The following is a 12547-nucleotide window of genomic DNA, read 5'->3' as shown; positions in this document are numbered from 1 at the left end:
AGCTTTTTAGTATATTTTGAAGTCAGGTAGTGTTATGCTTCCAGCTTTATTTACTTATTTATTATTTATTGCTCAGGGTTGTTTTGACTATTCAGGATTTTTGTTGTTCCATAGGAATTTTAGGACTGTTTAGTGTTAGGATTGTTTTTTTCTATTTCTATTATTCTATTTCAAGAATGTCATTGGTATTATGATGGGGATTGCATTGAATCTGTAGATCACTTTGGAAGAATGTCATTGGTATTATCTATTATTCTATTTCAAGAATGTCATTGGTATTATGATGGGGATTGCATTGAATCTGTAGATCACTTTGGGTAGTATGAACATTTTCACAATGTTAATTTTTCCAGTCCAAAAGCATGGAATCATAAATATCCTACAAAAAATAAAAATACTAAAGCTCATATTTGAATTTATAAAGGTTGAAGAATTTTAAAAATCATTTAAAAATCAGTGGTGTTTCTATACACTAATCAGAAATACTCCAGAAACAAAATTAAAGAAGCAATCCCATTTACAATAGCATCCAAATGAAGAAAATGTTTGGGAATAAAATTAAAGCAGTAAGAAGAAACACTTGCACACCAAAAACTACAAAACACTGCTAAACAAAACAAAACAAAAGAAACAAAACCACAAAAATATAGAAATGCATTCTGTGTTCATGGATTGGAAGATATAATACTGTTAAAATGTCCATATGACATAAAGCAATCTACATTTTCAAAGCAAAGCCTATCAAAAATTCACTTTTTTTTTGTATAAAAAAAAGCCCCTCAAATATATATGTAATTTCAAAGGAAGCCAAATAGGTATAAAACCCTTGAAAAAGGTATAGCCCTAAGTCTCTCACTTCCTAATTTAAAAACATATTACAAAGCTACAGCAATTTTAAAAGTATGGTACTAAAATCTAGACAGATATTTAGACCATTTGAGCAGAACAGAGAGCCCATGAATAATCTCTTACATATATGGTCAAATAATCCTCATCTAGGGCAGCAAGACTGCACAATCAGACAAGAATATCAAAAGGGCATCAAAAGATATGCAAAAGAATAAACTTAACCCTCACCTTATTTTTTTTTTATTATTATTATTTTTTTCCTTTTCGTCTTTTTTTTCGTGACCGGCAACAGATCGCAACCCTCGGTGTTGTGCCCGCACCTCGCTCAACCAGTGAGCGGCCGGTCTGTATGTGGGATCCGAACTCTCGGTGGGAGTGCCCCCGCGCTCCCAAGCGGCACACTGTAGTAGTGCGCCACCAGGCCGGCCCAACCCTCACCTTATGCCATTCACAAAAACTTACTAAAAATGAACTAATGATCTAAATGTAAGACCTGAAGATATAAAATTCCCAAAAGAAAACATACAGGAAAATCTTTATGACATTGTATCCTGCAATGATTTTTTTATTTTTTATTTTTTATTTTTATTTTTTATTTATTTTTTTTTTGGTGGACTGTATGGCGATCTAAACTCGATCTTGGTGTTATAACACCACACTCTGACCAACTCAGCTAACTGGTTATCCCTGACAATGATTTTTTTAAAAAAACATGACACCAAGGCCGGCCCGGTGGCGCACTGGATAGTGCGCCGCTTGGGAAGCATGGCAGCGCTCCTGCCGAGGGTTCGGATCCCACATACAGACCGGTTCCCGCTCACTGGCTGAGCGAGGCGCGGGAGCAACACCGAGGTTTGCAATCCCGTTGCCGGTCCCCGGTCCGGTACGGGGGCAACACTGAGGGTTGCGATCCATTGCCGGACACGGAAAAAAAAAAAAAAAAAAAAAAAAAAAAAAAAAAACCAAAAAACATGACACCAAAACTGCATGCTGCAAAATTTAAAACATAAGGAGGGACTATGTCAAACTTAAAAACTACTGCATAGGAAAGGGAACAATCAACGCGGTGAAAAGGCAACCTATAGAAGAAGACATTTGTAAATCACGTATCTGATAAGGGGTTAATGGCTACTATATATAAAGTATACCCACAACTCAACAAAAACAACAGCAACAACAAATAATCTGATTTTAAAATGGACAACAGACATGAATGTACTATTCTCCAAAAAAGATATACAAATCGCCACCAGCTAAGAAAACAATGTCAACATCACCAATCATCAAGGAAATGCAAATTAAAGCCATAATGTGATATCAACTCACATCCATTATGATGCCAGTTACAAATAAAATCAAAACATAAAATAATAAGTGCTGGAGAAAATGTGGAAAACATGGAAACCATATACAATGCTTGGTAGAAATACAAAATGTGCAGCTCAAATTAAATAGTATAGAGTTCCTCAAAATGTTACAAGTAGAGAATTACCATATAACCCAGGGATCCTACTTTTGAGTATACATCCAAAAGAACTGAAACGTGGTCTGGGTGGGAGAAAGTCTAACCTTGCACTATTATTTTTATTAAACAAAATAAAAATAGTGTTTTGTAAGTTGGACTAATGCTAAGATAAATTAAAATATTGGCACAGAGCTGGTGCTCTTCACTTTGTACAGTGCTTACTCGTCCATAACTTCCTCTTACAAATGGTTTTATAAAGCAGGCAGGACAGTTATAATCACTCTCGCGTGACTGGTGTGTGTGTGTGCGTGTGTGTGTGTGTGCTTGGGTGAAGTCTGCCTGTACAGAAACACAGACCAGCTCTCCCCAGACGATTTCTCTTTCCTGTGCTGTCAGCCATCCTCCACCAACAACCATTCAGCTTGCTCTGACCCATGGTTGTTCATGGTTGTACTCAAAATGTCTCATTGAAAATCTCCCAGCCACTTGTAGGCAACAAATGAAGGATGGAGCAAACATATCCTCACATCAGGCAGGATAGGAAGGTTTTCCAGTACACACACAACTCATGAGCTCCAAGGAGAAGAAAAGAGGAAGAAAAGCAGGGAGGGCTGGATAGAGTACGGGGCCCATTTCTGCCACAAGTCTTCTCTTGAATGCCATCTGCAAAAGATCCACCCTTTTGCTCAGGCAGATGGGCAGGATGCAAAGGAAGAATGTTCTTTTTTTTTTTTGTCTGCTGCTCTGGTCCTTTTCCGTGGGAGAAATTTACCTTGGGCACCTCTAGGCCATCGACATCCTTTTCCACTCTATTCATTCTTTTTTCTTCTTAAATTTCAGTTTGGAAAGTTTCCATTGATGTATCTTCAACTTCACTGATTCTTTCCTTGGCCAAATCCAGTTCAGTGTTGAGCCCATCAAAGGCTTTAATTTCTTTCTTTCTTTTTTTTTTTTTGTCTTTTTCCGTGTCCGGCAACGGATCGCAACCCTCAGTGTTGCCCCCGTACCGGACCGGGGACCGGCAACGGGATTGCAACCCTCGGTGTTGCTCCCGCGCCTCGCTCAGCCAGTGAGCGGGAACTGGTCTGTATGTCGGATCCGAACCCTCGGGCGGGAGCGCCGCCACACTTCCCAAGCGGCGCACTATCCAGTGCGCCACCGGACCGGCCCAGGAAGAATGTTCTGAAGGGCTGGGAATTGACCCTGGACATCCTGTTAATTTTAACTGTTGTGTATAAGAAAGAGAAAGAGAAGAGAGAGACAGAGACAGAGACAGAGAAAAAAGACAGAGACAGACTGTAGAGAAAACAAATCAGTAGATATTTAAATTAAACTGGTACATACATGGCAATGTTTGCTTCATTTCTAAGGTCATTGTCTCTTCTGCACTGGTATCCTGTAGACTGATGTCATGGTTCTCTAGACCTAATATCCATTGATGTCACCTTGATACAGTTTTACATGCATGGAGCCCAGTGTCTTTAGAGCAGGGCAGGTCTGACACCCACATGTGATGATAGAATGCGCAATAAATAACAAGGTCTTTAGGTTCAGACAAACTTGATCTGCTACTAATTGCTTTGGCAAGTTATTGAATTTCTTTGAGTCTCATTTTTTTTTTTTTTTTTTGACAACACTTACCTCTCAGGATTATGGTAGAAATCAAATAAAGGGTTTAAACTGTCTACCTCATCACAAACTTATTTAAACAAGTTTTTTTTTTTTTTTTCCTTTTTGTCTTTTTTACTGACTGGTAACAGGATCGCAACCCTCGGTATCGCGCCCGTACCGGGGACCAGCGACGGGATCGCAACCCTCGGTGTTGCGTCCGCACCACGCTCAGTCAGTGAGCGGGAACCAGTCTCTACATGGGATCCGAACCCTCGGCGGGAGCACTGCCACGCTCCCAAGCGGCGCACTCTCCAGTGTGCCACCGGGCCGGCCCAACAAGTTTTATTTTCTTACTACTGATAGAGGTGGTTGTCTCTCAACCTTGTATACACTTCTGGGCAAATATTGGGCACTGCCAGCATTGCTCAGGCAGGCTGAGAAAATCCTGTCAGATACTTTCCTGTCTGAAGATGCACAAATGACTCCTAGAGCCTTGTTATCTGTAACAGGATAGATTGTGAAACAGATACCTCATACACATGACAGAGGTGGACACAACAGTTGTCAACCAGACTCCTGAAACAGAAAAGATGATATGAGAGGCCTCAGATAATAAACCAGGAATAGTCTTTTCAAAATGCAGACAAACACATCAAAAAGCTCTGGGTAAAATATATTATACTTCCTTAGCGTATTCTTTGTGTACATAAAGGTTTGCTTTACTTTTGCACATTCCTTTAATTTGGTGCTAATATTTTTATGCTAAAGTAAAAAAAAGGAAATTATAAAGCATACAAATCATAGGCAGCCTCTGTTCATGAAAACATTATTAATATTTGAACTTCTAATTACAACCTGGTGAAGGAAGGTGACCCATCCCATTTATGCAGCAATCAGGTGCACGAATGATTGAGACAGAAGACTTTGATTATTCAATCATCTACTCGTCATCTGGTTTTTAGTGTTTAGAATCTACTTAGCTTTACAAAAGACTCTGTGTTTGTAAGAGAGAAATGGAAGACAAGTGAGAAATATAACTTATTGGTTTAAAAGATTCTGTGAAAGAGAGAGAGGGAGGGAGGGAGGGAAGGAGGGAGGGATAAAGACAGAGAGAGAGAAAGAAAAGACCACAACTGTTCATTGAACTTTCAGGAGGAGAGAACAAACCTAAGGTTACTAGAGATGGGTGGGAGGGAGTGAGGGGTTTGGGGAAGGACAGGTCAGGTAAAGGGCATAAAGAAAAATCATGATTTGTAATGATGAATATGTTAATTTTTAAAACGCTGATTCTCAATATGTGCAGAAAAAACATCTAAGTCAATACTTTTTATGAATAAAAACACTCAACAAACTAGAAATAGGAGAGACCTTCATGAACTTAATAAAGAGTATCTGCTAAAATTCCATAGCTAACACTATACTTAATGATAAAAGACTAAGTGCTTTCTCCCAATCTAAAGAACAAGAAAATCAGTGTCTACTCATGTTAATGTCTTCCAGATTTGCACTGGACAATCAAGCCAGGACAGTCAGTCAGTAAAATAAAATAAAATGCATCAGGACTGAAAAAGAAAAAGTAAAAGTATATTCACAAATGAAATGTTTTGTTATACAGGAAATATTACATAATATGCAAAACAAACAAACAAACAAAAAAACTAATGGAACTAATAACCAAATTCAGCAAGTTTTCAGGATAAAAGACCAGTATACAAATCAATTAAATTCTAATATTAACAATTAACAATCTGAAAATGCATGTAAGAAAAAAATTTCATACAAAACAGCATCCAAAAGAAGAAAATACTGAGAAATAAATTAACCAAAATAGCATAAGACATTAAACTAAATTCTATGGATCATTTTTGAGAGAAATTAAAGAACAAAATAAAATATATCATGGTTCATGGATCTGATGTCCATTTTTTACTACTAATACTACCCAAGTTGAAGTACAGATTCGATGCAAGCTCTATCAAAATCCTGGGTGGACTTTTTATAGAAATTGACAAGCCAATCTTAAAATTTGTGTGAAAGTTTGAGCAGAAACTTAGAATAACCAGTACAATAATTTTTTAAAAAAAGGAACAAAACTGCAGGACTCACAGATTTTGATTTAAATATTACATTACTGAAGACAGTGTGGTGTTGGCATAAGAATAGAAAATAATGTGAGTAAAATATAACTGAGAGTCCAGAAGTAAACCATCACAAGCGTGATAAAACAATTAACAGAAAAATAAAAAGATGAGGGGTCTGGAAGTCCTTTGTGCATCTTCAGTCAGGAAAGCATCTAACGGGCTTGTCTCTCTTCTTCTCTCTGTTTTCTCCTCCCTGGACCCCAGAGGATGTATGTACATTTTTGCTCCCCACCCCATTCTCAGCCTAATGTGGGATATGTCCACTCCTTACCTCATTAGCCTGACAGTGATGGGGACATTTTCAGTGAGGCATTTGACCACAGCCACAGAGAACCTAGGTGTTGAGTGCTTAGGTCTTTTATTTGATTCACTTAATTTTCTGAATTGTGGGAGATAATGGTTCAACTTTATTCTTTTGCACATGAGTGTTCATTTTTTTTTTCTTTTTTCTTTTTTACTGACCGGTAATGGGATCGCAACCCTCGGTGTTGCACCCGTACTGGGGACCGGCAACGGGATTGCTACCCTCGGTGTTGCGTCCGCACTGCGCTCAGCCAGTGAGCGGGAACCAGTCTCCACATGGGATCCAAACCCTCGGCGGGAGTGCCGCAGCGCTCCCAAGCGGCACACTCTCCAGTGCGCCACCAGGCCGGCCCGAGTGTTCATTTTTTATCTCCTTTTGTGGAAGGTGTTCCCGATGGCCTCACCTCTTAATAGCATTGCATAGGAGATTAAGTTTCAACATGAAGTTTGGAGGGACACATTCAAATCATAGCAAAGAGGAAAGTTGAAAAGTTCACAAATATGTGCAATTAAAGAAAATGCTCCTGAACAGCCTATGGGTCAAAAAAAAAAAAAAAAAAAAAAAAAGGAAATTAAAAAAAAATTAGAAAAATGAAAATGAAGATAAAAGATACCCACACTTATGGTATTCAAGAAAGCAGTTATAAGAGAGAAGTTTGTAGCAATAAATACTTACATTTAAAAATAGTTATCTCAAATGAACAACCTTATGAAATTCCTCAACCAGAGAAATGAGAACTAAGCCTAAAGTTATTATTAGTATCATGAAAGAACTAACAAGGATTGGCACAATAAATACAATAAAGATTATAAAAACAATTTTAAAAAATCAAGAAAACTGATTTTTTTCTTAAAAGATAAAATTAAACTTTAGCTAGTCTAACTGAGAAAAAAAGAGAAAATACTCAAATATAACAAACAAAAGAGTAGCCAATGCAACTGATGTAAGAGAAATACAAAATATCATAAAAGATTACTATCAGGAAGTGTTCACATACAAATTGAACAACCAAGAATAAATACATAAATTCCTACATCATAAAATCTACCATGACTGAATTATAAGGAAATAGAAAATCTGAGCAGATCAATAAAGAGTAAGAGGATTGACTGAGTAATAAAATAATTCCCCTCAAATGCCCAGGACCAAAGGGTTTCACAGCTAAATTCTACCCAACTTTTAAAAAAAGAACTATTACAGATTTTTCTCAAAATGTTTCCAAAAAAATTAAGAGGAAAGAATACTTCTAAATTCATTTTATAAGGCTGGCAATAACTTGATAGTAACACCAGAACAAAACACTATAATAAAAGAACACTACAGTCCAATATCCCTCATCAACTTAGGTGCAAAATGTCTTAAAAAAAAAAACTAGCAAACTGAATTCAGCAGCACAGGAAAGGGTTTATTCACCATCGTCAAGCTGGATTTATTTCTGTGAGGCAAGGGAATTTTAACATACATGAGTCACTAAAAGTGATACACTACATTAACAGAATGAAGGACAAAAATAATGTGATCATATCAATAGTTGCAAAGTGAAAAGAATTTGGCAAAATTTAATTTTCTCAAAAAATGGTAAAAAAAAAAAAACTATCAAAAAATTAGGTATAGAAGAGATGTACCTGAAAACAATAATGATCACGTATGACAAGTCCACAGCTAATATCATACTCAACAATAAAAAAGTGAAAGATTTTCCTCTAAGTTCAGAATAGGAAAAGATACCCACTTTTGCCACTTCTATTTGACATAGTACTGGAATCCTTTCCAGAGAAATTAAGGAAGAAACAAAAATAAAAGACATTAAAGTCAAAAAGGAAGAGATCAAATTGTTTCTGCTTGCAGATGACAACAACAATATGTTGAACTTTCCAAAGGGGAGAAAAGAACTGAGGTTACCAGCGGTGGGAAAGGGGAAGGAGAGGCAGGGGAAGGGGGGGAATGGGAAAAAGGCAAAAAAAAAAAAAAAAAAAAAAAAAAAACGACTGTCAAAATTAGTAAAAGGACTCAGTAAGTATACAGTATACCAAATCAACATATAAATCATTACTGTTTCTATAAATAAGGAACAAACTAAAGTTTTTTTAAAAAAATTCCATTTGCAGGAGCTGAGGGGGTTGGCCGCATTTGCTTACTTGGTTAGAGCACATAACACCAAGTTCAAGGGTTCATATCCCCTACTGACCAGTCAACAAAACAAAAACATGCACAAAATATTGACATTTACAATAGCTTAAAAAGAAAAATACTTAGAAATAAATTTAACCAAACAGGTAAAAATTTTGTGCAATGAAAACTTTAAAACATTGATGAAAATGTCAAAGAAAATACAAAAACAAGAGGTCTTCAAAATGTTAAAGGAAAAATTAGTATCATATTTAAATCCCAATTTCCATAAACTTTTAAAAGTACCCTCATAAATGGAATGATATTCTGAGTTCATTTTTTGGAAGAATTAATATTATTAAAATATACATACTGCCCAAAGTGATCTACATATTCAATGAAATCCCTATCAAAATTCTCATGTAATTTTTCACAGAAATAAAACCAAAATCTAAAATTCATATGGAACCAAAAAAGACTGAATAACCAGGGCAATTAAAAAAAAATGGAGGTATCACACTACCTCATATCGAAATATACTATAAATTTGTAGTAACCAAAACAGCATGGAACTAGCATAAAAATAGTCATATATGTCAATGGACCCTAATTATATACCTTCATCACACTCCATATATAAAAATCAACAAAATAAAGACTTGAGATGTGAAACTAAAATTCCTAGAAGAAAGTATATGGTAAAATCTCCATGACCTTGGTCTAGGCTAACATCATCTGGATATGATCCCCAAGGCACAGGCAACTAAGGCAAAAATAGACATGGAATTTCATCAAACTAACACTATACAAATAAAGTGTAAAAAAACGGATTATATAGCCATGTGCAAATTTTAAGCAACATCCTTTTAAATAACTTCTAGATTAACTTAAAAACCCAAAATAAGATTACTTTAAGGAGTAATGGAAGTGTTAAAGAAGAATCAAGATTGGAATCAGGAAACCTAAATTTAGGTAACTAATTCTACCAGTTATTGGTTTGATGTTACAGAAAAGAATTATTTCTCACAATTTATGGTAGCTCTTTCCTAAGATGGAAAATTATTACTTTATAAATCTGTGTAAAACATAAAATTACTTTTCAAGTATTACAAAAAGTATCACCCTCTACAAATTGTTATTACTACATGGCATATTGCAAGTGTGCTGGTGTTTCCAATCAAGAAACTCAAGGCTTCTCATGAGACTGTCAACTGATCCAGAATATCTGTGTGGTATATTGGGAAAAATCAAGAAACTATATATGACAAATTATAGTTGAAAAATACAAATATAAACTAAATAGCATATAAATATAATATGTAAAAGTTATTTTTATTGTATGGGTTAAGCATTAAAGTAGAATGAGCTCATGACAGATTAGTGAAATGAAAGATTAAGCAGAGTAAATGTAGCCAAGATACAGTGCAGAGTGACACAGTAATAGAAAATACTATACTATATGTACATGCATATAGGCATTTATGACACCTAGAATGAGAAAAAATAAAACGTAAGCAGAGTAAATGTAGCCAAGATACAGTGCAGAGTGACACAGTAATAGAAAATACTATACATATATGTACATGCATATAGGCATTTATGACACCTAGAATGAGAAAAAATAAAACAGAGATAATTGTGTTGGTGATAATTTCTTGGTGAAGAAATGAGAAAAACTATAATCGAAGAAATAATTTATAAATTTTAAAAATTGAAAACAGCATCATTAACTGTATTCAGAAGTATACATTGTTATAAAAGAGATAAATAAAAGAAATACTGAAACAGAAATAATAGTCAAACTTCATAACACAAAAAGAAAAAAAATACTTAAAAGCAGTGATAAAGAAAATATGGATTAACCTGCAAAGATGACAGCAAAATCTCCAGTCTGAACAAAAGCAGTGATTTAGACAAAAAAAAAAAAAAAGTAATTTAGAAAAAACATGAATATTCAAGCTAGAATTGGATACTTAATTAATATGTATTTGAAGAAAAAAGGTAAAATAAAATATTTTCACAAGTAAAATTTTGAAAAATATCGTTTGCATAGGAGATTCTAAAAAAGTATACTTCAAACAAGAAGAGGTTTTTGGTGAATATTTGAGAATCAAAATACATGAGTAAACCTGAAAACCTATGAGAGTGTCAAAACATGGTCAACATTAAGTGAAAGAATGAAGGAAATGGTTAATGGCATCTGTGGTCAGCACCCAAGGACGTGTTCACGTGGTGAACTCGCATACGAGTAAACAACCAAGAAATGTCAAGCACTGCAAACAATCCCTGAGAACGTTTGAAGTTGTGAGAACACTTTCTTGGGATGTTCCCAGAAGGTGCATTATAGATAACCAAGTGCTTGAGAAGGGAGGTAACGGCCTTCTGCTCTTGAGAAAAGTATAACAGAATTTATGCATTAATGCTTCTCTCGCACGCACAAGCTTGCTAAATGTAATAAGAGCTGTAACAGCGGCTGGGTCGGCTACTCGCCTGAGAGAGCAGTGGCCCCCGCTCTTCACCTGCATCTCGTCTGCTGTGTCTTCCTTCGCGTCTCTGATCATTTTAATCAACAAAAGAAACGACAAAAAAAATGGCAACATAGGATTAACCATATTTAGATATACTAAAGTGTGACTTCACAACTTTTAATTAAACAAGATGAAAATCCTATGCTATTTGAATAATTGGATGACAGAAGAATCTGTTCATAAGACTTATTTTAATCACTAACTTGTTGAAAAATGATGGCACTTCTGCCACATATTTTGTAAAGTCTCGATTATCCTTTTATCAGATCTGATTATCACTAAAGGACTGACAGTGGCAAAAACATTGCCCACAAACCTCTGGATACCCACGACAACTGCATCATATGTCCATAACAGGATTGAAGAAGATGAGATGATGAAGTCCACCCAGTACATGACCACAAAGAAACTCACCAGCAGCAGGATGGTCTGGGAGGCTCTTTTCACTGGGGAGCTTCTTGGGGAGAGACTGGTGCTGTGAAGGTGCAGGGATCGTCTCTGATGCCTGAACAAGAGAATCACCACGTATGCGCTTGAGAGCATCATGATTCCTACAACGGAGACGTCTCTGAATAATGTCAGAGTCAAAAACACTCCCTGGATGATAGAGACCATGGGGAAGAGCGAGCAGTATTTACTGACATTTAGGAGATTGGTCTGGGTCACATTGGAAGAAGCCACCGTATAGAAGATCAGGTTACTGCTGCAAGACAAACTGAGGAACCACAAGAAAAAGAAAATATGAATAATGTCATTGGTGAATTTATGTTTAAATCTTGCTAACCAGGAGGTGCTGGGGCTGATGGTGATGGCCTGGAACATGCTCAGGAGGCAGGTGGTGCAGATGGAGAGGTCTCGCATCACTCTGCTCATGAAGAAAAACACCTTACACTTGAAGTCATTCTGAAAATTGAGTGACTCAAACAGATCTGGGGACACCAAAAATACTACAGTGAGGAGCATCACTACGTGGACAAGGGCTAAGTGGCAGGTGATCAGGTCAATGAGCTTAGGCCTGTGACCCAGGAGGAGTGTGGAGATGCGGACGAGAAGCAGAAAGGTGTTGGCTGAGATCCCAATGCCGGCTTGGGACATCAGGCCGTGCTTCATGGCAGCAGAACAGAAAGTCACTTCATCTTAGTGTAAAAGAGGAAACATATTTTTGGTGTCTGAAAAAAAATAGACCTCACATTATCAGTGTTTTTTTTTTCTTTGTCAAAATGATCATCATCATCATTTTTATTTTATTATTCTTGATAAATCCTGAAAAACTCATAATTTATATAAAATTCAGCCTCAGCAGTATTTTCCATATCTGACAATGTTTTCATCCACACATAATGTATTGAATACATTAATAATATATTTATGTTTAGGTAACATTTATCTGTCTACACCCACAGTAATGCCTGAAGTGGCTGTTATCTACACTCCTACAGTACCCAGACCACACTATTTTTTAAGACGTTAATAATATTATACCCTTCTTTGTATAAAGTTTAGAACCCAGAAAAGTGATGAACATATAAAATGACTCTTT

At 36.2% G+C, this 12547-nt stretch overlaps 1 protein-coding gene across 1 annotated transcript; it reads right to left on the bottom strand.

Annotated features, from left to right (window-relative positions):
* Positions 1-11205: 11205 nt before the first annotated feature.
* On the bottom strand, positions 11206-12117 carry LOC103609008 (putative vomeronasal receptor-like protein 4). Its single transcript, XM_008593391.1, has one exon. It carries the CDS (start codon positions 12115-12117, stop codon positions 11206-11208), a length of 912 nt encoding a protein of 303 aa, XP_008591613.1.
* Between the last annotated feature and the right edge of the window lie 430 nt (positions 12118-12547).

The sequence above is a fragment of the Galeopterus variegatus genome, unplaced genomic scaffold (assembly GCF_000696425.1).
Source record: "Galeopterus variegatus unplaced genomic scaffold, G_variegatus-3.0.2 Scaffold9077, whole genome shotgun sequence".
Lineage (NCBI taxonomy): Eukaryota > Metazoa > Chordata > Mammalia > Dermoptera > Cynocephalidae > Galeopterus > Galeopterus variegatus.
Note: the sequence above shows the minus strand (reverse complement) of the source record. Positions and strands in the feature narration are given on the sequence as shown.

Coding starts and splice junctions, on each gene's coding strand:
- LOC103609008 (XM_008593391.1), bottom strand. CDS start 12,117: ATGAAGCACGGCCTGATGTCCCAAGCCGGCATTGGGATCTCAGCCAAC.